Below are 26,172 nucleotides of genomic sequence, written 5' to 3'. Positions count from 1 at the left end.
TTTTTTTTTTTCAGGAGCTTTGAACATTCTGGCTTCTCTGGGTGTTGTGCTTTAATTTCTGCATCGACATTGTTAACATCTAAGAATTGCAATCTTCGTCAAACTCTGAAGCAGATCAAACGTTGCTGTCATCAAGTAAAATCTTATATCATCTATTCTTCCGATACGAGGAATTTGCGTTGTTTTCCAGCCAATGTTTTGGTAAATAAGAACATCAGGAATGAAACCGGCCACACTTAAAGGCACAAAATATACAAATTTATTCAAGTGGCTATTAAATCATAAGAATGTCACACTCAAGCGAGCGCCACCAAATGACATCCAGAATTCTGTCATGGTACATCGGGACACACGTCCCAATGCCCCTTTCTCTAAAAAAAAATGTATTTATACCCATTTCAGAAGCTTGGTTTGTTAAAATCTTTTGAACACTGCACTCTATATTTCACATATCTTGCTTTAGCGATTAGAAAAAGCTGAATTCGTCAGCGGTGAAGAGCCCCTTTTTGCAAGACTCCACAGCTTCGTCAGCGTTTTGTTAGTGTTCCTAACCAAAATAAAATATTTCAATAACAGAAGCTCACTAGCTCTGCCAATTTCCACCAGCAGGTTTTTAGGGGCAGAATGTATTTATCAAGACGTGTTTCATAATCGGGGACACATGTGTCCCACGTATTTTAAGGGGTTATGTGCATTGCAGGACACCTTTGAATGAAGGCGATTCACTATCTGTTTGCAGCGCCTGCAGCTTTTTGATGCTCCAATAAATGTCCACATGCACCAGTTGCACAGAAATATTTTACCAATGCAATAATGGTCAACAAACAAACCACAATTTTTAACTATCAAACAAGAAACCAGTGCTTGAAACAGCTATTTATTGTACTACTTTGCACCTAAACCAAGGACTAACGAAATGCCACTTGTAAACATGCTGCTCATTCGGGCTTTCACGCCATCAAAAGGATGTCTAGAGTGAGCAACACTGCTCAAGAAGCAAACAAGTCTAAAATTTGCACGAGAATCTGGCAAACTGTCCTAAGTGACGTTTTAAGTAATGAGCAATGTTGCCAGTCCTTGCAGCCAGGCTTCAATATATTCACATAAAAATAGTGGGCATGACAAAAATCAGCGTACGGTCTGTCATATCTTTACATTTTTTTTTCACAAGCAAAACAGCTATACTGTAGACAATCTTAAATACACAAACTATGTCTTCACCTATTTTCAAAACAGTAAGCTTGTGTAAAGCACACCTACAATATTTTGCAACAACGCTGATGCAAACTTATGTTCTGTTTGTGCAGCCAGATCCCAACAAAAAGTGTTCTGGGATCAGAATACACAAACTAAATCTTTAGGACAGCCAAGAAAAAAAAATTGATTCTTTACTCTGCGTCCCCCTAGTATGAATACGTTAGCACACGTGCTGACTACTAAAATATAAAGTGAAATGGGCACCACAAAGTCGACCACAGCATAAGACAAAAACCAATCAATGCGATATGTGTGTTGCTCAACCATAGCAACAGGGCTTCCAAACACATAATCACATAGGAATGGCCAAACTCAACCTTCATTACACTCAAACATGCCAAATTGCATAAAATGAACATGCCTCACCCTATGGTTACTTCGATTAGCACAGCCACAAACCTCTTGTGACAAAGTCACAAAATGTGATGATTTACACGTGCATTGCCACTTAAAAAATGACTTTTGTGTAAACAAATACTGAAGAATAAAAAAAAAATTATCTCCAAGCTCTCTGGCAAGGTCCATTTAGGGCAGGTAACAGGACAAATAGTCCATTCCTCTGAATTGATGCAGAACTGCCCTCCCATTTACTGGACGTCTCACTGCTTCACAGGTTGCCTATGGATAAGCACAGCATGTTGCACAGTACATCAACGACCAAACAGAAAGGTGCAAAATCACAAGCCGTGCTACAAGAAGTATGGTGTTGTGTTCCGGGGTGGTATCACACGCTCTGAGTCTGGCACTGCATGGTATAACTTTGCGGTTCGAGTGTTAACGTCCGTGAAGGCCAAAACAGCAGCAATGTTACCACATCGGTAACAGTAGTTCGGTGCTGACCAAACTGTCACAAGCTTGTCGTCAAACATGTACTTGTAGCCTGAAACCAAAAAGTAAGCACCTATCAGTTCAAAATACAGCAAACAAAGCAACATCAACAAAACTAAACAACTGGGTGCTCACCTTCATGCACTAGCTGATGTGCCCTGCATATCAGCTTCAAGTTGTTGAGGTGCATGAACTGAAACAAATGACAAGCATTGTAGAAGACACAAGGTCAAAACAGTGCTGCCAATAAGCAATACATGTACAGCCTATAACATCAGAAACGAGACTATGCTGCCGACTCCTGGCTGCACTGTGTTGCACCCATGGTACTCCTGGCGGTATAAGGATCTGCAGAGCAAGCACGAATGTTAAGACTTCTCTTCAGAGCTTTTAAGCAGTTCTGGTGCAACAGGAGGCCAACCTGATGTCCCCAAATCTGCAGCTGTCGTGTGGACAATGGCTTTGTTTCTTTTGGCAAAGGCTGTACTGATATGTCACAAGCACATCTCTAAGCCACTGCATCCCGAATTCCGAGTTGTAATAAGCTAACAAACCTTATCTAGCACCGAGTATGCAAGTGTATCCCAAAAGAACACTTTCTAGCACATCAACTGGCCCGAAGACTAAAAACATAAAAGTATGTATTATTAACCCTTTTTTACCCACATCAAGAATACTTACAGAAATTTTCAAGCCCTTTAGAAATTTAAAATGTATCACTGACTAAGCTTGACATTTAAATTTGTCACAAAATTGTACAATTAACCAAAGCGCAGAATCTCAAGTATTTGGGGGATGATGAGTGCCAAGAAAACAATTGTCATAATATGGCTCCTTCTTAAGACTTCCGGATATTGCATTTCTGTCTTTCCAAAAGGCAGAGTTTTCCGAAAGTGTCAAACTTTTTCCATAGCATGTTTTAATTGCAAAATTGAGGCTGAGCAGTTTTCAGGGTGTCTATCAAGTTGACATTACCAAATTCCCAGAGTTTTCCAGGTTTTCCCCGAGTGCCTTTGCAAAACTCCCAGAGTGATACAGAATTTTTTTTTATGTCAAGACAGGATGACACCATGTTGCCCGATGCTGTCACTCTAGTAAGCATGCTAAAAAATTTTTTTAAAAAACTTAATTTAGTTTGAACAGTAAACAGTAGCATTTATTTTATTCAAAATGAAATCAGAAGGGAAGGGTTAGTAAAATGCACAGCGAATAAAATATCTTTGAAAAAAATGGTAAAAGTAATTGCAAATCAAGTCGAACATACTCAAATACGAATATAAAGGAGATGCATACAAAAACAATTGTTTTCGAATATCCCCTTCAGTCACAAATTATGATCGACTGTCGATACATGTGTGAAACATAGGTGGTGCTTGAGACTCCACTGAGAGGAAATCAAGGTGGTAGAATGACTCTTTGAGCATTTTATGATGAGTCATTCTAATTACAGAGTAACTAAATTCTTGAATATTGTAAAGTCAGTCATGCTATGTTCCTTCATAAAAAGGATTAAATCCCCCACTCGATTTACATGCACAAGTTATTTATTGGCCTCAAGCATTTCAAGTATTATATATATATATATATATATATATATATATATATATATATATATATATATATATACACACACACACACACACACACACACACACACATTCCAAGGTTGATAACGACGTGCCCCACCTGAGTCAAGCATCACATAAAATATGGTAGTGCCTCCACCAAAGCGGTACTCTGTATTGATACATATCACTCAGAAGCAAAATGGAAGTAATTTAGGTTATCAGAATGTTCAATTTGGCCTAAGCTTCTTGCTACCACTGCTTCTTGCCATTCCTTGCTACCACTGCACAGAAATGGCAAAAGTAGGTCATGTCCACAAATGTGGATGCCGTAACTAAAGGGGATATGAGCTATTTTTATCAACTGATAGCAAGCTCATTGGTAAGAGGCCCGAACTTTGTCACAAGTGAGATTCTCTCTCGGCAGCTGATGTGTCAACCTCAAATGTCCTGACATACTCAGCCTATGCACAATGCCTCAGTGTTGCGTTTCACTGCTTTAAAGAGTTTATTTTGATTTGGATGAGGGACACCTGCATCTCGGCGTCAGCCAACACTGTTTTTTTAAGCTCAAGCTCCTTGAAAGAAGCGGCAGCACGCTTCCTTTCCCGTTCATTCTTTAATGCATAGGTCCTTTCTGTTCTCATCCTCCTTCCACCGCGCGTTCGCCCCACGGACCATTTGAAGCATTCTCTTCGTCAGTTGTACAGTCAACATCCCATTTTTCGGACTCACTAACGTCCGTAAAATCGGGCACTTAAAAAAAAATGAACGCACGTCTTTTACTGCCGTTCAGGACTCAAATCGCCACAGGCACATCCGAAAAGGCCTACCAGTACACTTATTCGGCACATCGGTGCTTGTACTGTGACAGGAGATGCCGGGTGGACGCGCATATAATTAAGGAATGGATACTGCGTCCCGTGACAATTGCCCCTTCCCACGCTTATGCTTCACCGCAATAATGTTCCGTAAGCTTCACTGCGTAACATTTCTGCATAGAGGCGAAGCTGACTTTCGGGAACCAGCATTATGCAGTGCGCCATGCTTTCTGGGCTTCTAAGCCAATTGCGTGGGCTACAAAGACGGAGTCGGTGCCATTCCTTACAGCAGTGAATTCTTTCAATTGAAAAGAAGGCGCCGAACGGCAAGAAGCTTACTAGCGAACGTTGAAGCTGCTAGGCCGAGCGTTTAGCACGGCAGCGGGGTAATAAAAACAGCAGCAGTGGTGGCTTTGATTAATGCCGTTCCAGACCTGCGGTCACATCAAAAAGTCTGGAAAATCGAACGGCGAAGGGTTCTTGTGTCCGAAATTTCAGACATTCTTATACATTGACTCTATGGTGCAGCAAAGCCGTGCGAATTATCGGGCGTCCGGAAAGTCGGTCGTTGACTGTACACTGGCAACTCCTCCAGCCAACGACACGGCGTCAAAAGACCTATCGTTACAATCCTTCTCTGTTACGCGAACCAGCATTACCGCGACTTTCATCCCCTTTCAATAAAATTAGAGCTAATTTTCCCTGATAGAAGCACAAATTCCCCGAGTTTTCCCTGAGTATTTCCAGACTATTCAAAATCCCTGAAAATCACGGTTTTCCTGGTTGGTAGACACCCTGAGTTTTGAAGTTATGCTTGTCTAGCCGAAATTGCAAGTCTAACACCACTTATGAGATATCCAGCCTTAAAACGTGCTACGAAATTATACTGTACTAGAGTCGGGGTAGTGGGTCGAGCGGGTGGCACGGGCAATGCACGCGCGTGAAGCAGAAAATCCGGAAAATCTTTGCGGCCACGAGGCGGCACTATGGAGCCTTTCACCTGGGGTCCACCGTGCCACCGCTGCACTCGCGCGCTGGCCGTCACCTGCACTCGTCCATGTATTTGTGTTGCTCTGTGTTTTGTGCACACGTTTGTTATTTCATGTGCAGTTTTTTCTCTGACTGATGAGGTGACATGACGAAGGCTCGTCGGAAGAACTACTGCTTCGCTCCCAGTTGCATAAGTGGGTATAGCAGCGTGAAGAATATGCCGAAGTTGTTTAATGTCCCCAAGGACGACGAAAGACACTGTGTTTGCAATCGGAACATTCACCATGCTAATAAGCCCCTGGAGCTGTGCGTGAGCTACAGTTCGAAGAAAAGTACGTATTTCGAGACTATGTTCACGTCATTGATGGAAAGGCAGTGTGGATACCATGTTTTCACCTCGTTTTCACTGGACGCAGTACTGACCATCCAATGTTCCCAAGTACCTGTCGAAGGTGCCAGCACGTGAAAGAGGTGTGCACAAAACCTGCAGTGTGTGGCTCTTCTAAGAAACCTTGCTTCAAACGGATAGGCCGGCAATCGACGTGCAGTACATGCCATTTGACTTATGGAATGTGTCTCAATCGACGGCTGTCACGATCGAAAAGACTGTCTTCATGAACTCTGGAAGAACACAAGGCGACAGTGCATGTCTGCCGAACGTATGTTTGCCGTATGTTAATATCAGAACCACTTTCACACACCATGGAAAAATCGAAACAGGCGCTGCATGAGTCTTTTCGTCCTGTTTTACAGCAAAGTTGTCTATAGCTAGGATCCTGGGATTTCTTTGTGGCGTAACGTCGACAGAAAACTATCATCATCTATGGCTCATACCTCTGTAAGGCAGAGGCTACAAGCACTTACCACAGGGAAGCGAACACTGCATACATTCTCTGGAATCACGCATGCAACATACAGAACAGCATGTGTTTCAATAAGAACAAGCTTAAAACAAGCATCCGAACCACGTGCATTATTGATGATAAGACACTCCTACGCCTACGTGCAACGCGAATCACGTAGCGCTCCGTGCATACGTTTCCCAGTAAAGATTACCGCTGGGTTCGCTGTCGTGGCGACAGCAGCTTGACTGTTGTATACAAAGCAGGGAGTGACGTAACTACACTTTTATACATGCAAGAAGAACCCGCCTAGCAACTGATTTGTGTTGTGACACACACGAATAATGGACGAGCAGCATGCATACGAGGTGCGGCGAATTTCTCTTCTCTCTGGCTCACTCTTTGTAGGTGCACAAAGTAGCGACACAAGCCAATTAAGTCGCAGGCCGTTGAAACGTAATAACTAGGTAAAGTGCATGTGAATGTCGCCGCGTGAATAATTTCAACTTGCGTCACAATGGGTAATTGTTCTAGTTGTCGTTTACAGCTGCACTGTCGAACCACCTTTACAGTGTGGATTGCAGCCCATTTTTTTATGTGCAAATAAAGCGCTCTCTGCAGAACTAAACCTGTGTGTACACTGAATGCTTTCTTTTTGGTGCAGGTTCCGATAAGCCAATTATGCCACCGGCACGTGCTTGGACTCTCCTGTACCAATGGAACTCATTGAACTTGTGTCCTCACAAGAAAAAAAGAACAAGACAAGAAAACAAAGCAACTCGGTTTCTTTCCCTCTTTACCCCTCTTCTGTATATTAGAGAATGCGGTAGATCATATTGAAACTCGTTTTTCCAGCCAGGCGAGGAGACATCCGATGTGCATGCATGAAGTGTAGAGGAGAAAGGCGCAGCAGCGCCACCTGTACGTTTCTGGGAAAACTGCTTCACTGCGGAGCCTTCCCACAGCCCACTACTCCTAATATAGTACAGTATATATGAAATACATCAACATTCTAGTTCAGTTGGCCAAAATCATGCCTTTATTTGGGACAATCTTAAATGGAATGCCACAGCATTGCTTGGCAGATTTTGGGAGCAACTAGCTCAAAAGTGGTGCAAGTCTTATGATTGTTGAGCAGACATGACTTTACTAATCCTCAGCTTCAATTTCACAGCTACAACATGTGCCCTGAATTTAGTAATTAAAAAGTTGTCATTCTACGTAATTATTGAAATCTTTCTTGTTAATTTCTGCTCAGCCATGTAAGTCTATGTGCAAAAATGGGAGGGGTCTAGATACGCATATTTATTTAATGAGTATCCCATAAAGAAAGCACCTGGTGTGTGTATGAGAGAGAATGTGTGCCACACACACATACACACACTAGATGTTCATTTATATTGCTAATATAATTTTTTACAGTCGGTTGTGGCATGCTGCCCAATTCTGCTTATTGAGCTGGATTAGTCTAAAAAGCAGACATTATTTGCACGAGAAATCTAACTGCATAATCAAAAATAATTACGAACATTTTGCTAAAGAACTTTTGAACAATTCTTTATAACACATATTGCAATTTACAAACTGTACGTAGCTGATGAATATGCGTCATAAATACTTAGAACGAATCCTGATGATGACACCTAAAAATTAAATTATGGGGTTTTACTTGCCAAAACCACAATCTGATTATAAGGCATGTCGTAGAGGGGAACTCCGGAATAATTTGGACTAGTTGAGGTTGTTTAACGTGCACTTAAGTATAAGTACATGGGTGCTTTCACATTTCGCCCTCCTTAAAATGTGGCCGCCGTGGCCAAGATTTTATCCTGCGACCTTGCGTTAGCAGCCCAACACCATAGCCACTAAGCAACCACGGCGGGTCTGAGGATGACACCAGTTTCAAGATACTCATTCCCAAAGTATGTGATAAAATACTTTGTGTCATTGTTCCCAGTGTACTCGACCAAAAATTTCATTAAAGGGTCGCCCCTCACCAGGTTTGAGCATTGAGTGCACTGCATTGATCATGCAGTGATGATTGTGTCTGCAAAATATTACACCGATGTAGGCTGCAAGAACAGCAGAAAATTTAAGACACGGATTGCCGCTTGCTTGTCCCATGCTTAGCACTTTTCCCTGTAAATACAATGCCTAACCAACTAGTTCAAATTCAGAATTTTGTCTCAAAAGCTTTGCATCAACATGGCAGTGCATGGCAAAGCAACAGCTCTGGCACCACACCAACTGCTACAACTCCTGAACAATCTGAACGGTTGCAAGCAACAAATGATACAGGCCATCACTTTCTCTCCCCTCATATCAATAACAGACTGAATGATAAATAATTGCCATTTCTTAGAGTGTTTGTCAATTTTTAGAGCTGACACGCCTAAAGTGGGAGGCTTTAACTGTTGCTAGGTGAAAGGACAAAAATGAATCAGTGTTTAATGCTAAGCATTGAGCAGGCTGATATATTTATTTATATTACCATGCTCATAAATTATATTCACAAAGCACTTAGTACGTATGAAATTTATAATTTTTATTTTTCCACTGTGACACAAGCTTGTTTCTTAAAACCAAGCAGTGCGCCAAAAGCAAGACTTTCGGCAAGTCTAGCACTGTGTCCCCCTTTATGCATATTTCATTCCTGCACGCACAAAACTCATTTGGGCCCCTATTCTAAAACATAAGCACACAAGGTAAGAGAGGAAAACTAGTGTCAGCTTTTGTTATGTGGCAGGTTGTAGAAATATTACAGTCAGGAGAAGAAAGGGGTTCAATCAAAACGAGTACGATAACATAAGAAGCATGAAGGCAGAAGATTTCAAGACGTTTTGAGTTGCCACTCTGAATGCTGATGACCAAGCATGATGCCTGGTCATAGACAGCTGTAGCATTTGAAATACTAATGCAGAACAGTGTGCAGCTTTCATTACATTTTTTGGCTCCGGACACCAGTGCCAGTGACTAAGAGTGTGTTGTCCACAAACACTTCAACAGATGTATAACTTTAGAGGTCATAAAAATTGTGACAATTCCACCATGCCTTACACACACAGCAAACTGAGAAAGGTGAGTTTGGCATTTAATTGTGATTAGTACCTTCTTTCTTGGCCACTAATTATACTATCGATCACATTAACACTGAAGGGTTCATGAAAGATAAGCTAATAATGTTTAATAGAGTTACTGCGTCCCTTAATTGTTCCTTTAACAATGATATTAAGGAAGACTCAACAAAGTACAGTCCACTTGTCCAAAGCCTTTGAATGCTGTGCTCCTGATTGCAATGGCAATGCTTATGAATAACTGCACGCTTGAAGCAGCTGTTTACAAAATACGCACTGGCATGTGGACTGTGCTTCTCTCTGTTACAGAAAGCTATCTTGAGCCCACAAGGCGGTAAAAATTGTTGCCACTGCACTCTGAAAAGCATCATTTGTGAAAATATGTGGCACGGCAACATGTTTCCAATACAAGCTTTTCTGGAAGCCACAGACATTTGGACACCATGTAGAGAAAGCAGCTTTGTGTTCTCAAAACTTCACAAATAGACAATTTGTAGCTTCAAAAGTAGTCGTGCACTCCTCCATACTATGGTACAAAGAGGTTATTTGACATCTATTGCACACAAACAACTCTTACCTCATGGGTAACCTTGGCACCAAAAAGCCAGCCAGCCCCCCGTGGACTTACTGACCATGTGTCCACGTCTTCAGGGTCAGACCAAACAAGATGTATGTGCAGATAAGGATTGCAACGGCTTGCAAAGCTTGAAAGTTTACTGTACACTACTCCAAAAACACTTGATACATGACTTGGGAGTTAATGCACATTCTTTGTAATATTGGATGGAACATAACACACATCTAATGCAAATGGCCTGCTTGATTTTTTTATGCAGTTCATTTTTGTTCCTTGAAAAATGATTCTGTCTAGTGTAATAAATAAGCATTTACCAGTCGAAGTAGTTATCACAGAGACCATCCAAGCTTAAGTAGCTGCTCCACACCAAATTATGCCTATCCTAGACAGCAAGCTAGCTTCTACGATGCTGAAAACAGACTGCTTTCAGTTTGACTCAAGTCACATTGCTGTGCCAGTGAACATTATCACATCCATTGTATGGCTGAAATTTTTGCTAGACACTTGAAAGCTAAAAACCAGGTGTGCAATCTGGTTTGACGGCAGAAAACCATGCTCACGAAGACAGGAAAGCACAACGAGAAGGCCATCACAGTAGTTGCACAATTCTCCACAGAAGTGTCCTTAATTTCTTAAGTTTAATTCATGAATGTAACTGCAAAGCTTTACTCAAATCAGCTCATGCTATAAGCGAGCAACATGCTTACAGAAGGAACTTCTCTGTGGGCATTAATTTCAAATCTGAAGACCCATTACAATTGCATTTCTTAGGTACCTAAAATTAAATACTTTATGCCCAAACATCTGACCTCTAGGAAGATTATTTTAACTGCTTAAGAGTGTTTAATTTTTGCAACAAGCAAGTGTGTGTGCAAGCTTGGTATAAACATACATAATTACAATACAAAGCCTAAAGCTCTGCTCTTTAAATGGCATTCACATGGGCAAGCCCTCGATGAAAAGAGGGATTCATGATGTCATGAGCCGTCACACTGCTCCCTCGCTGACGCGGCCTGTACAGGGACTGAGGGATGTCAATGCTGGTAGAATGTTTTAGCAGCCTACAGACATTTTCAACGAGAATGCCCCGAGTTTCACCATAATGGCCTCTGAGCTGTGATAATTATGCGTGAATGCTTGCCGAAACACATTGCAGAAGCTGCAGCTAATGCCTGCGTACTCTGGCAGTGCTGTCAAGTGATACCCACTCCTTGCTGCAAAGCAAGAAATTTCTCTCCCGATTGAATACTGCTTTATTTTGGTGTTATATTGTATCTAATATGCAAAAAATGGCCTGTGCCCTTTAGGTGACGAGCACAAGTTATCTTATCCGGGCATCTGTGCACACCCCTTTCCAAGTCAGAGCTAATTTCTGTTGACTTCTTTTTGCCTTTCAAGAGATAATTCACAATTATGAAACCCCTTAGTGCCAGTCACAATTTATGTACAGAAGTTGGTTAAACTAAAATTTCATAGCAGCTTTTACTTTCATCCGAGGGGTGGCATGAGAAAGTTTACAAGTCAGTGTTGCTCAGATGATGAACGTCTCAAGTTCAACCACAGCTTACTGGAGCACAAAGCTTTCGCGGATCTTGAGTGATATCTACATTCAAGAACTTCTAGTAAATTCTGATTCACTGTTGGTAAGATAACACACACTAATTTTTATGACATGCTAATTACTCCAATTAAAATTAACAATTAGCATAACCCTTTTTTTATTTGCTAATATGACCAAAAAATTTTGTGAAATGTTGAGCAACATTTGGCCAATAAATGCAACTATGTATGATAACATGTTACTTCAGTGTAAATTGAATTTGATTCGCATTGGAAAAACCTCCCAGACATGGTAAGTGGAAATGCCTGATATGCCCGGCCCTCAAAGGGTTAATGGCAAAAACCTAATTGGTCCAGCATGCACACTCAGGTAAAATGTGGACAACCAACGTTTCTTACCTTAACTTGATAAGGGATTTTTGTGCTTTCTTCCCTGCTTCTTTTTTCTTGTTTTCCAAGTTCATCTCAAAGCTCTTTTTGACTTGTAATGTTCACAAACGTTTTGACAGCACCCACCTACCACCATCTACAAAACACTCTCCTGCCATAAAACATTTGGTAGTTTACACTTTTGTACCTGCATTTGTGTCATCCATTTTTTTTTCCATGTAAAGCACATTGCAAAATAACTATTAGGATAGCTTTTGTATGAGCCCCAATTATCAAACCACCATAAAACAACTTCTTAAAGCTGGGCAATCACAGCTGTCAAATTTTTATAATTATTGTATCATTAAAAATTTTTCCATAAAAGTACGATACAGTGTCATTTTCACAGAAGTAAAAAGGATATCACAGAAGGCACCCTTATGGGGAATCTCCTGATTCCTCTCAATTGTTCGTACTTGATCTAGTGTCTTGATCTGAGGTGACAATCCACCATGAACACAGAGTACTTGCTCGTCAATTATCTGAAACAGAATTTCAAAATTCACAATCATCATCACCAGCAGCAGCAGCAGCCTATCTTATGTCCACTGCAGGACGAAGGCCTCTTCCCACAATCTCCAATTACCCCTATCCTGGGCCAGCCGATTCCAACTAGCACCCGCAAATTTCCTAATTTCGTTGCACCACCTAGTCTTCTGTCGTCCTCTACTGCGCTTCCCTTCTCTTATACCCTTCCCTTCTCTTGGTACCCATTCTGTCACCCTAATGGTCCAATGGTTATCTACTCTATGCATTATATTACCTGACCAGCGGCATTTTTTTCTCTTCATGTCAATTAGAATGTTGTCTATACTTGTTTGCTCTCCGATACAAACCGCTCTCTTTCTGTCTCAAAGTTATGCCTAGCATTCTTCGTTCCATCGCTCTTTGCGCAGTCCTTAACTTGCTCTCAAGTTTCTTTGTCAGTCTCCAAGTCTCTGCCCCATATGTCATCACAAGTAAAATGCAATGATTGTATACCTTCCTTTTCAATGATAACGGTAAGCTACCAGTCAGGAGCTCACAATGTCTGCGATCCAACCTATTTTTATTCTTCTTTGAATATCCTTCTCATGGTCAGGGTTCCCTGTGATTAGTTGACCTAGGTAAACGTACTCCTTCACATACTCTAGAGGCTCACTGGCAATCCTGAATTCTTGTTCCCTGGCCTGGTTATTCATCATTATCTTTGTCTTCAGCATATTAATCTTCAACCCCACTCTTACACTCTCTCTGTTAAGGTCCTCAATAATTTGTTATAACTCGTCCGCAGTGTTGCTGAACAGAACAATGTCATCGGCAAACTGAAGGTTGCTGAGGTATTCATCGTTGATCCTTACTCCTAAACCTTTCCAGTTTGATAGCTTGAATATTTCTTCCAAGCTTGCAATACAATATACTAACACATCCGGACTACTGTTTCTCAGCTTTAAGGGTCAAAATACACATTAAAGAAAAATGAATGGGGTACTTACAGCAGCCACGGTCAGGAGGTCAAACACTTTGCAGCAGTATTTCCAGGCATTTGCATTCCCATACTTAGTTTGGCATTCATCTACAATATAAAAATAAAAATGATCTTGTAAACATATTTAGCCCAACATTAGTCACAACCAAGACAGAGAGAAAGTTTAAATCTGAACAGATTAACCCAGTGATAGGCCTGGCTTGCTACTCCAAGATGTTAAGGGGTGAAAGAAAGGCAGAGATAAAAATTATGCAGATAACAAGCACTGTGGGAATCGATGTAAGCGAAGCTTTCTGTGCTGGATGCTTTGATTGACGATAATTAGCGGTGATGTTGACAGCTAAAGCTTAATTTCTTCAACGTTTAGGCTAACACGACAGTGGTGAGTGGATGTTAAACGTTACCTTGCGTGCACCACTGCTGTTTGTCTGTGTAGCACACAGAACACACATGGAGAGTAGTTTGCTTGAGGCATTGTTGTGCGCCATATTTTATAACCTCCGAGAGGGTTGAACATTGTTATTTCCTCACATGGCACATCGCATTGTGGCAGATGTATTAAACTGGAATTGGATTATGGGGCTGTACGTGCAAAAGCCACACTCAGATTATGAGGCACGCCGTAGTGGCAGACTCCGGATTAATTTTGACACCATGATGTTCCTTAACGTGTCCCAAAATCTAAGTGCACGTTCGTTTTCTATTTCACCCCCATCGAAATGCGGCTGCCGTAGTTGGGATTAAATCCACGGCCTCTAGCAATGCCATAGCTACAAAGCTAATGTGGCGGGCACACAAGTGTTGATTTGACAGTCGATTACTTCCGTACTGTCTCCTGGATCCTGCGGTGCGCTTTAATTAATGCGGCTCTGTTTCTGCACGCCCTGCGTAGTTTGACCACTTGACATGTTTGCATGGTGTTATTTTTCAGAAATAGCAGCAACGTACTGTACCTTACCTTGAACTTAAGCTTATCCCGTTTCCTCGCAACTGCCATCGTATAGTAGTAGGGTTTGCTTGCCTTCTTACGTCACCTCCCCCCCCCACCCCCAACCCCCTACCTTGTATGGGAACTGCCTCTTCTCCCTTCTCCCTACAGTTCTATCTACGTTCTCTCTGGACTCTCACCTTAGTATAAAGGGAAGCGCTGCAGTTTCTGCAATGCTTCTAAGGGGAGTCACGGATAATTACAGCTGTCCAGAGGCTAATGTGGTGACAGCCAGGGAGCTCCAGAGGGCATTTTGCACATTCAATGCAGTGAGGCGAAAACGAGTTTCTAGCATTGCCTTTCCTCTCCGACTCGCTCCTGTCATGTATGCACACACTGTGGCCCCCCCCCGACGCGGTGTGCCTGACAGCAGCAGCCACAGCAGCAGCAACAGTGGGAAAGTTGAAGGAAGAGGCAAAGAAAGCTTGGCTTTAAAACAAAAAGCACACATACCTACTCGCACACAGACACACTACTGTAAATGCACTAACACAAAGTTATTTACAGAGTCTCATTTAAGCCTGTATCCTGCAGGAATGCCATAAGCACTTTAGTAAGATGCAGTTGAGATTATTGATCTTGTCACAGTTTAAGTCGCATGTTGTGTCGCATGTGTAAAGTGTTCAAGTCAGCCCTTGAGCTGGTGAAGCGAGCAGAAGTACAAATTAAGTTATCCAAGTTTTTGTTAACACCACAGGTCACAAGGCTTCACATTGTTATGTATTATTCAAAATGCCCTTACATGTCAATACCTGGCAGGGAGATGCTGATAAAAAAAAATCAGCAAACTTCATCAATTCACTGCCTCGGAACTCGTTCATTGCGACTGCAGTTATTACTTTAATTACCCGCAATGCCCTCAACCTTGTGCAATACCCCTCCTACCCTGTGTGAACTTCCCCAGCTGTATGCAACAATGACCGTGACCGCTATCATAAACACCACACTGCAATCAATTGCTGCATAGTGTAACAACTATGCTGCACAAGTGTTTCCAGATGCTGCCTCAGAAATACATGCATGGACACTACTGTACATTGCACATACTACAAATCACACACTAACTGCCTACTGCAAAAGTTGTGCAATAGCTCAGTTGTGAATGCACTCCAGCTCCCTAGTGCATGTAGTAGTAGCGCACAAATTTGTTTTTCTATGCTGTTTGAAAGGGTGCTGGCAAAGGGGTAGCATGACAATTGTAGTATAATGGAATGGATGTACAGAAAAAAAGCGAGTTTCAATCTCTTTACTGCTGTCGCAGTAAAATCCAGTTCACACTGATAATGACCATACTGCTGCATCAGCTATTGTATATAGAACCAAACATAAAACAAGATATAACAATGTAGTGGGATCAAAATGTAGGACAGGCCTATATGCATTGTATTCCAAGTACCATCAGAAAAAGAAAATCCCTTCCGATCTACTGCAAGTCTTTAATAATAAATATGATGAACATCCCACCTGATAAGCAATTACAGTTGAATCCACTTATAACAATATTCAAGTGCCATGAAAATTCCATTGTTATAACCAATAATTGTTATAAGCAGGTGGGATGAAAACAAATAAAAATGGGGGATGGTGTAGCTATTCCGAGAAAGCTATAATGGTGGGGAGGCCAGTTCTCTTACCCACCACCTTCCTCTATCCAGCTTCCGATTGTGTTGACTCTTTTTTTTTTATTATTGGATTTTACGTGCCAAAACCACTTTCTGATTATGAGGCACGCCGTAGTGGAGGACTCAGGAAATTTCGACTAGCTGGGGTTTTTTAACGTGCACCTAAATCTAAGTACACAAGTGTTTTCGCATTTCGCCCCCACCGAAATGCAGCCGCCGTGGCCAGGATTCGATCCCGCGACCTCGTGCTCAGCAACCCAACACCATAGCCACCGAGTAGATTGCGTTGACTTGTTTAACTGTTTAACTCCGATTCCTGCCTGCTCTGATCACATGTTATTAACAAGCCACTGCTGTCGCCGTTCAAGAATGGCACTGCTATAACTGCAGAGAAGGGTCACGGGCAACAAGTGGCATACAAGCTCCGCCAAGGCGTCACTTTGGTGGCCCCAAAAAGTGCCTTTTAAAAATTCGGGAAAGTTGCCGCAGCAGCATCTTGGCTCGAGAAATCCAGAAGAAACGCTGGGACGTGATCGCCACAAGCATGTCGCCACGTACTTCCCACTGGCTTGCACGGGAAAACTGCATGTCCGTCAGTCTTGCTTGCCTTACGCGAAGCTTGCCGACATGCTTCTCCAAAGCATCCTGGTGCTCCACGTAGTGAAGCAGAATGTCCCTCGCGAGAACAAGGCCCTGAGTGACTGAATCATCTACAGGACCTCCCGCAGGGACAATGTTGAGGCAGCCTGCCCTACTGCGTCAGCGCTGTCGTCATGGCCGTCACTGTCACTATCCGATGCAAGCACGTTCACGACAATTGCCTCATCAGTTAGCACTTTATTTCCAAATCTATAGTAGCGCACTTTCTTTTCACCAGCAACATTGTGCATTATTGATGATCAGCAGGCAGATCAGCTATGTTCTGTTTCGGCGGCAAGACAACCAAGGCTGAGAAACAATGTGGCCAGGAACAACTTTGATGCAACAAACAAAGACAAGCACGAGCGACTTAATTCGTTAGCAGAATTGCGAAAAATGAGGGCCATAGAATAAAGAACCAACTGTGAGGGTCCAACGAGCAATCTGAGAGCAGCGCCAGCAGCGTTGTCAGTGCAGTTGGCGTGGTCCATTCGTGTTTCGAAAGGTGGCACGGTTCAGAGCTATGGGTGCTGCCCATTTGTGTTTGGAGGGATGGAAGGGTGACAGGAGACTCATGGAGAGAAGCGCACGACGGCAGTTGCGGTCCACTCGCACAAATCATCCACTCGCACACAGCGGTGAGTGTTGTATAAAATAAGTGGCTTACAGTCTTCCATTGCTACTTCTACGTGCACGACAACAGCGAAAATAGATCAGCTTGACAGCTGCATTAGAGAAAGCAGTCACCTCATTAAGATCCAGCTGAAAACAATTTTGCCTGGTCCTTCAATGGTGTGCTGCTGACTTTCACGTTAGCTTCAGCTTACCTAGTGGTAACTTACAACTTTCACCTTAACCACTTCACCTCCTCCTCAACGGGCAATGTAAGCCATGAACATGAGAAGCAGTTGTAACGAAGTAATTTTAGCTCTCCGTTCAACTACATTACACAGGTGTTGCTGTGAAATGAAGGACTTTATGATCAGGTGGCTAAATGCTTTGTCCCCACACCAGAATAACTCAGCCATCCGCTACAGTTTTGAACAGCAACAACATCCAATAGAAAGACTTTTGTACATACCAGTTGCAGTTCGTGGTAACCAGTGTATGACTGTAGCACAAGGCTTTTATCGGCTAAGTACCACACTAGGAGTAAAAATTTTACTTTGTTTGAATGTGTTTATTGCGAGCATTTCACTAAGCAAACGTGCGAAAGAAAACCAAATGTTTTGCATCACAGCCCCCACGAAATTATAAGAAAATTTCCTAACAAGCTCAATGAAACAATTATCCCTGCAAATGATGAGCAGGTCTTCAATACCCAAAGCAGGCAGCCACAAAACCTGTGGTCACTATTTCAAATGCTTTGCAGTTCCAGGTTCTCTTATTTCAAATTTTGTCGACAGCAGCTTTTCTACGCAACAAGCAAAGTTAAAAATGAAAACATACCATAAAATCCATACACTTGGGTAATCTGTCGACTCTCGTGGTTCCCACGCAAAAGTGTGATCCTGTCAGGCCACCTAGCATTAAAATGCAACAAGAAACACCTTAGCAGAAACACCAACAACTAGCTTTATATTGCCTAACGAGGTGACCAATCGCTGCAGAAAAGCAATTCTCATTGTTTATCTCACACTAAACAAATGGAACAAAAAAATGAATAAAACGGCATCAATTATTAAATTCAGTCACAGCTTAAAGATATACTGAAACGGAGTAAATGTGAGTAGGCTGGTAGACTAATTTTGGAAGCCCTCAAGTTTGTGTGGTGAAAATATATTCACCAATAGAGAAAAACAATTATACCGAGCTTTTCTTTATAAGTACAGCCTTCAAACCTCAGCACTGATGATATTGGTGTGCAATATTTCAGATTTCATAATATAGGATGCTTGGATCATATATTTGTAAAGTCCAGTGGAATAATTTTTTATACATTTTTATTCAACTACCCTCAATCATATGTTGCCAAAATCATAGCCATCCGGAGCTGCCTCAAATTTTAACACGGTGCAGCCACTTATCTTTCACTGTCATTTTGTGGCATACCAAGACTGTTCTGGGCAAAGGCTGCCAGTCACTCTTTCTATAGCGTAACCTACTGATCTAGCTTGGCCTAAAGTTCTATAGAGCACCTCTAAGACGCACCAATTACATGACTCTGGGGAGTCATTAGTACAGTGGTAAAAACCCAACTTCAGCATGTGTTATCCTTTACAACCAGACCTACTTGTTTTGAAATGCAGGACATGAACATTTTGTTTCAGAAATTCAGTAATTCAACGTAGTCCAGATCTGAGCACAACAAACTTTTGTGAATTGTTACAAGCTCCACAGTTTTGTCGTTATGAATTAACGCCACTGCTGCTGTCAGGGTCACTGTGGATGTAATCGATTGATAAACTTAATAAAGATACCCAATGGATGAGGGACCTTTTCTTTCTTTTCATGTGAGGAAAAAAAGACTTCGCCTGTCTAAAAAGACAGGCTAAGTCATACTTAGCAAGGCAAATATTTAAGATGCAATATTGGAGAGGAGCTGGGAAATGCCATTCCCTTCATATTCTGGACCACATTAGTGTTGCCACATCAGACTGCTTGTTTCTGTGAATTTTATTGTTTTTTGACATCATGCGTTTATGGCATTTCAAGAAAAGATCCCCAGAGAAAGCACTCTCACCACACAGACACACTGCAGGATAAATTCACGCTGGCATTTCTATCACTCTTCAGTGTACATAGCAGCCTGCATCTGCCACAGAAAAGTGTGCAAGAAAGCAATTCGTGCAACAGGCAACCCTTTGCAGATCTCGGAATGAACATGCTAGACACACAAATGAATGTAACCCGCTGCAATAATAAACAGAATGTGAAAAACTCACTTAGCCTTGAGGGTCAGAAGACGAGTAAATGTTTCCAAACTGTAGTAGCCTCGGTCTACAAAGTCCCCCTGGTAGAGCACAAACAGTACTTGAACAAACATAACAAATATCAGCAGCCCACTTCTGTTATAAAGAAAACAAATATCTGCCACCCATTTTTGAAGCACATGGAATAAATACCCAAGGAAAAAGAAAGAAACTTACCAAGAATATGTAGTTTGTCTCAGGAACCTGCCCCCCTGTTCGGAACAACTCTTCAAGGTCGTAAAACTGAAAATACAGAAATAACTGCGTGTAGACAAATTTGCCATATGATTAAAATAATAAAATTTGTCAGAAAAAAAAAATCAAGTAAGAACTTTTTTTTTTAATTTTGTGTGTAAAGTACCACTGTGTTCCACTTATAAAGGTATTGCTCGATTCACGTGTGGTTCGGAGCCCCGGTGCTCAAAAAGTTCAGGTGGAGCCCAAGGTGCCGGTGCAGCATGTTGCACACACTTTTGAATAGAGTGTTGAGATAAAAGCCATGTCATCTATTTAGCTTCATGGATCAGTGTGGTGGCATGTTTTCTGAATTCAGCCTTTCAACTTTAATGCGAGTTTTTAGTCCATGTTTTCAGTGTATTGTTAAACACTTCCAAAGCATTGAGCCATGACTATACTTGCTCATCATGGCAGAGCGGATAATCCAGCGAATCCAGTGAGCTAGAAAACCTGGATCCCTGTGCAGTTCCCACAACTATTTATGATTTGCCGGACACTGCTCTGGCTATGCCGACACACTGCCAAAGTGTTTAGGAAGCACTTCCACACTCTCTGTAAATGCCAGCTGTGTTATCAACCATCGCCCTGGCCGACATTTAGAGTTAATCTAGTTAAACACTAGAGACACTGTGCCCTTCAGCTGCATCCCATTTAGAGCAGGAGCATAGGTTACCTGGCACCAAGCCACAGGCGAGAACTATGGTGCAGGGGCTTCCTTCTGCACGAGAGAATCGAGGGCTTTGGTACAGCACAATGTAAAATGGTGCAGGAGGTCTAGACACTGAGTGAACTTAATTGACATAATTATGCCAAATATAAGATTATGTAACTCTTAACTATCAGGCACGCTTGCAATATCTAATTTTAGATTAGCTTTATGCAATAATAAAATTCTGGCTGCAATAGAACTTTTCAGAATAAATTGGATATCAGACAAAACAAACTAGTGAAATTCCCACAAGTGATTATAAATGTGACCTGGAATATTTGTGAACAGTATTTCTTGTAGTCCAAAGGGAAACTATATATATACGTGAAGCGACAAGGCACAATATGCTACGCAATAAATGAGCCCCATCTGCAGCAGAACCATGCACAGATTTGGACTTTATAAGTATGGTTATCGCACAGCACACCACCATTTCACACAGTTGCAAAGGTGTCAGCGGCAAGGTTATTTCCATTTAAGCTTAATTTACTTATGCATTTTTTTCAACTCTAGAATATACACACACACACTGTACCATTTTCACTAAGTACAACCTCTTGATCCTGCCAATGCAGAGTGAAATAAGTATCACCTGTATTGCATTGCATGATTATTATTAGGTAGCACTTTAAGCTCATCCCAAATACAACCGTAACTGCATGTAACAAATGGATGTATCAGTTTTGTGGACAGAGCTACACACTGTATGCAACTTTTCTCCCTTGCATCATAATCTTTTTGTAACACATATAATTGTTTCTCATTTTGGTTTAAAGCCTAGATTTTGCCCTTGTGTAGACAAACTTGATCAATCACAGTAACCACAGTTATTGCAAGAACCTTTTACACACTGCAGATACAGTCGATTTACATTAATTCAACCCTGATGGGACTGACGAATGTAACTGAAATATCTGGCAGGTACAATTAAAATGCAGACAAAATGCCAAAACACATAGCTGACTCATATGACAGTATTTGCCCGATACTAATACTCCCCCGAATCAAACATGCCTATTTTCTACGAGTTCAAAGTAGAAAGCTGACTTATAAATATCACTAAAGCTCCTAAACAAAGTAGAAATGTGTCTTAGCAGAGTACTATGTTGGGCAAATTGGCGCATAGTTAATCCAACTAAGTAGAAATCTAACATGCACCCAATTTTGTAGCAAGAAAAATAAACAAGGGTTTAATATGTGTTGTACAATGGTGGCCAGTTTCCTAAAGGAATCCTGAACCACCCCTCGGGCTTGGTGAAAAAACAGTCTGTGGAAAGCATACCCTGCTGTAAACATCTCAGTCAAATTTTGCAGCAGTGCGCGGTACGTGGAGCTCGCAAGTGGAGCGCAAAGTCACTTTCTTCTCAAATGCTCTCTTTTCAACAGAAGCCTGCTCCTCACTCTTTTCCGGATACTTTATTTCGTAATACAGCATGTTCCCTTACACGGGTGCTATTGGCCAATAGCTGACACCAATCGAGAAGGGTGTTTGGATCAGTGTGCTTCTTCCTACTGTGACTCTGCGTATTTATTGATGCAGTTTAATACACAGGCTGAAGTGAGCGAAAATTTGCTTCTGAATTTCGATAATAATTACGTACTCCCGGAAGAAGATGTCTGTAGTCTGCTCACGTTCGGCCACGACCGCGCACATAGGAATGAAACTTTGGCCACCCTGCTTATCAGTGTCATAGCCATTGGGTGTCAATAATTTTGACTAGTTTTGAACACTGAACTAGCCTCAAACCACGCAAAACCTAAGAAGAAGCCTTAGCTCGGGCCCAACTGTTACGCGGCATATTCAAATACATTTTCAGTGCCAGGTTCAAATACTTTCATTGCCGGGTTTTTTCAGAGGTGACACACCTCTAGCACTGGGTTTTTTTCTCGGATCTTATACATAAACACAGCGGTTTATTTTTGGTTATGCAGATAGGAAGAAATTACACTGATAATGGCAAATACTCTCTTGGTATGATCTTCACATTCCTATCTGATTTAAGTACATGGCAGGACAGAAACATGAGAGCGTACTGGCACGAGTGACACTTAAGAAGTTAAACATCAGGTGCTGGTCCCTTTGAGCGATTGCTTGGATTGGTGAACTAAGATGACATTGCAAGCAGACCAAAGAACTGCCACAAACCATACATAAAGCACCTAAACAAAATACACTATGTGCTCAAGCTGTACCTGATACTGTAACACTGTACCACACAGCCTCATGGAAAATCAACTAGCCCAAACCATCACTCTTAAGTACCTGCTAAGGCATGATTATTCTAGACTATTGATTTGACTTGGGTTATGGGTCAATTAGTGTTGATCGTGCTGTATGTTGGGCGTTTTAACATTTACAGAAATTTGAAAAATTGCCTGTGGCATATAGCACAAATCTAGTTATTGAGTTGTATTACTCAAAGAGGCAGAGATCACTTACATTGGAAATCGAAATGTGTAATTAACTAATTAACAAGATCTTACTTTAATAAACATTTTTATGCATTGAAGCTCAAAAGTTGCTGGAATACCAATACATTTCATCGCAAAACTTTGGGACCACATATCTCGAAACTAGTTTCATCAACAGAATCAATTCCAAGTGGATATGCCTTTCAAAGTCACTGGCTACAATACGTAAGTAGCAATATGTGATGTAAAGAAAGTAATTAGTTTTAAAGTTAATTTGCAAAACATACATAATTAGTCAAATATTCATTTTCATTTGTCCTGCTAATAATGTTCACCTCTGAGATTAATCCAGCTGAAGTAGTAGAAGTGTACTACATGCCAAGAGGCATTTTTTTTTACGGTAATTATTAAAAAAGAACACTTCGTTTTAACACAGGAATTCAATTAAAGAAGGCAAAATTGCCATTAAATTTTGCATATCTCAAAAATATTAGTTTAAAAAAAATTCACATTCAGGGGTTTTAGGTGCCGAAACCATGGTCTGATTATGAAGCACACAGTAGTGGGAGAGCCCAGATTAATTTTGACCACTTGGGACTCTTGTGCACCCAGTGCATGGTACACAGGTGTTTTTGCATTTCAGCCCCATCAAAATGTTGCCGCTGTGGCCAAGGTTTGATACCGCCCCCTTGTGCTTAGCAGTGCAATGCCGTAGCCACTAAGCCACCACGGTGAGTAAATATATGAGAATGTGAGTCAAACAAACACACCTCCGGTGAATAAAATTATCTAAACAATGTGCATACCTCACAGAACATGTACAGTGATAGCCGAGGGACCCTACTATGTGTTGACGTTAAGCACCCTCCAGGGACACATGTACGAGACATGCAAAATATATGTGGGTGGGCCTGCTGTCTTTATACCAACGTTTAGCAGTTACTCCACCCACGTGCCATAAATCAGGTACACTGGCTAAAGCACATGTGTTGCATATAACTAGCATACACTTGAATGACTCTGCATTACTGATGTGCAAGTCATATATACAGGTGCGGTGCTTACCTATAATAGTGGTTTAATGACAGGCACTGCTATACCGGTGCGAACATATTGTGTTGTGATCCCCTCATGAATAAAATTAATTCTAGGGTTTTACGTGCCAAAATCACAATATGATTATGAGGCACACTGTAGTGGGAAACCCAGCTAATTTTTACCACTTTGGGCTCTTTTAACATGCACCCAATGTACGGTACACGAACGTTTTTGCATTCCTCCTCCCTCAGAATACGGCAGGCATCGAACCTGCGACCTTGCGCTCAGCAATGCAATGCCATAGCCACTAAGCTACCATGGCGGGTCACCTCTTCATGAACTACTCATATGTTAAGAAAACCTGTGCAATATGTTATAACAGACACCACCAAATCAGTGAAGTGCTCATAAAATCTATTACTACAGAAGCATGCGTTATGAAACTTTCACCATACCTGCCCATGAATGTCTCCACACACGGTGACAGGTGTGGAGACAGGTTGAATGTTGCATTCTTCCAACAGCAGCCGGCAAACAATGCCACACAGTTTCTGGAAGAGTAGGCAGTGAATGATCATAACTTTTATTAGAACAGTAAAAGTTAAATCCCAAACCAAAGTAACCCATTGGAGAATATGAAGGTTCAGGCACTTCAAAGCAGGTTTCATACTGAACATGTGGGAAATGTTTGGAAAACTTTAAGGCCAAGTGCACAGTGCTATGAGGCAGTGTTTCCTAAGGTGAATCTCAACTTTCCCTTTTATAAATCTAGACTTCCACAAAGCTTCTTTGGATAGCGTAGCACATCCTATGATAATGTATCACAATAGTGTATGAAGTCCTAGAAGCAGAGCATGCTGACACTGTCTACAGAAACCAGTTGGGAGGACAAGAGAGAAGTCCAACTAGCTTAATTGTCCATCTTGTCAAAATTCTAACAATCCAACAAATTTCAATTTGAGAACACAGACGCTTTGCCGTCCAAGTTCCTCCGTAGGACTCGTGGAGTTCCTAAATATCGAAACACAATGCACAACAGTAATTTGATGCTACCGAAGAACATATGCAGATCCGAACAAAGATTATACGTAACAACATATACATACACCAAACCAAGGGCCACAGCTACACATAGATGACAATATTGTAGCGCAATGAATCGTCGTGCAAGAAATATCCGATACTGTTCCAGAAAAAGTTTTCATTGAGACGCTTACTTAATATACTCCTATAGGCTGAATGACTGCGTGCGATAACTTAATGTACTGCAGCTTGCAGCGACAGAAGCAGCACCTACATTGTTAACTAGCGGTTATGTCACAAATGCGCAGAAAAGGCGCGTACATTTGAGTACGTCCCGGTAACAGAAAATAACAGTATGCCCGTTTGAAGCCTTCCTTGTGCGCTAAGACGGGGAACGCTTCAGCCCATGTATTTTTCCGTCATTAAAGCATCTAAACTATTGCAATTAAGCGGCACGTTTCTTTCTTCCTTTTGTGAGTGACTTAAAGGTAAAACGAACGCCTTGCCTCACGCAAAACAACCGTAATGTGTGCAACATCGCTAGAGTGTGCTTATAAGACCGAAAACATAGTTCCTTCCCAGCTCTCCTAAAAGTCAGGCTCAGCATTATAGAGCTGTGACGACTTGTGAAAGCCAAGCAAAATTTCAGCCATTACCAGACATCAATGTCGTGCAAAAAGAAAGTGCAGCTGTCAGTTCACGCCAACGGTCTGCTAATCATACCGACACTCATTACCATCCAGCAAGATCTAGCACACGGCCGTCGGTTGTCAGGCTCAATGTGTTCTCTCGTAAAGGTTGGTGACAGCAGTTAAGAGAGTATCACACCCACTGATATCTCGCATCCACCCACCCAACCAGCGCAGCATCGATTCCCGGGCAAAACTAGGTCCTATTCATGACGCTTTGAGGCTAGCTGACAACTACGCCAAACGTGCGCCAGCTTTTTACAAAATTGTGCCCACCTTTAGATCGTTTTCTGGCAAATACTTGCATTCTTTCGCGATATCTATCCATCTATCAACATCAAGCATAGCTTAAATAATTGCAACTGTCACAGGTCTCACACATTTACCACAGCAAGAACGATGGAAACCATATAAAGCAGCTCCGCACTAGTTTGACGACGTTCGTAAATTCCTTTATAATGCAACACGTTTATTAAGATAAACTAAAATAAC

At 41.7% G+C, this 26,172-nt stretch overlaps 1 protein-coding gene across 1 annotated transcript; it reads right to left on the bottom strand.

Moving 5' to 3' along the window:
- Positions 1–236: 236 nt before the first annotated feature.
- Positions 237–26,115, bottom strand: PpV (Protein phosphatase V). Its single transcript, XM_070522443.1, has 10 exons — positions 25,957–26,115; positions 24,424–24,519; positions 19,750–19,815; positions 19,546–19,613; positions 18,110–18,183; positions 13,419–13,498; positions 12,308–12,425; positions 9,955–10,046; positions 2,221–2,278; positions 237–2,137 (listed from the first exon to the last, which is right to left on the bottom strand). The coding sequence occupies exons 1-10, from the start codon at positions 26,023–26,025 to the stop codon at positions 1,947–1,949; spliced, it is 912 nt and encodes a 303-aa protein (XP_070378544.1). The 5' UTR covers positions 26,026–26,115; the 3' UTR covers positions 237–1,946.
- Between the last annotated feature and the right edge of the window lie 57 nt (positions 26,116–26,172).

The sequence above is a fragment of the Dermacentor albipictus genome, chromosome 1, assembly GCF_038994185.2.
Source record: "Dermacentor albipictus isolate Rhodes 1998 colony chromosome 1, USDA_Dalb.pri_finalv2, whole genome shotgun sequence".
Taxonomy (NCBI): domain Eukaryota; kingdom Metazoa; phylum Arthropoda; class Arachnida; order Ixodida; family Ixodidae; genus Dermacentor; species Dermacentor albipictus.
The sequence above is the reverse complement of the archived record's forward strand: the minus strand, read 5'-3'. Positions and strand labels throughout refer to the sequence as shown.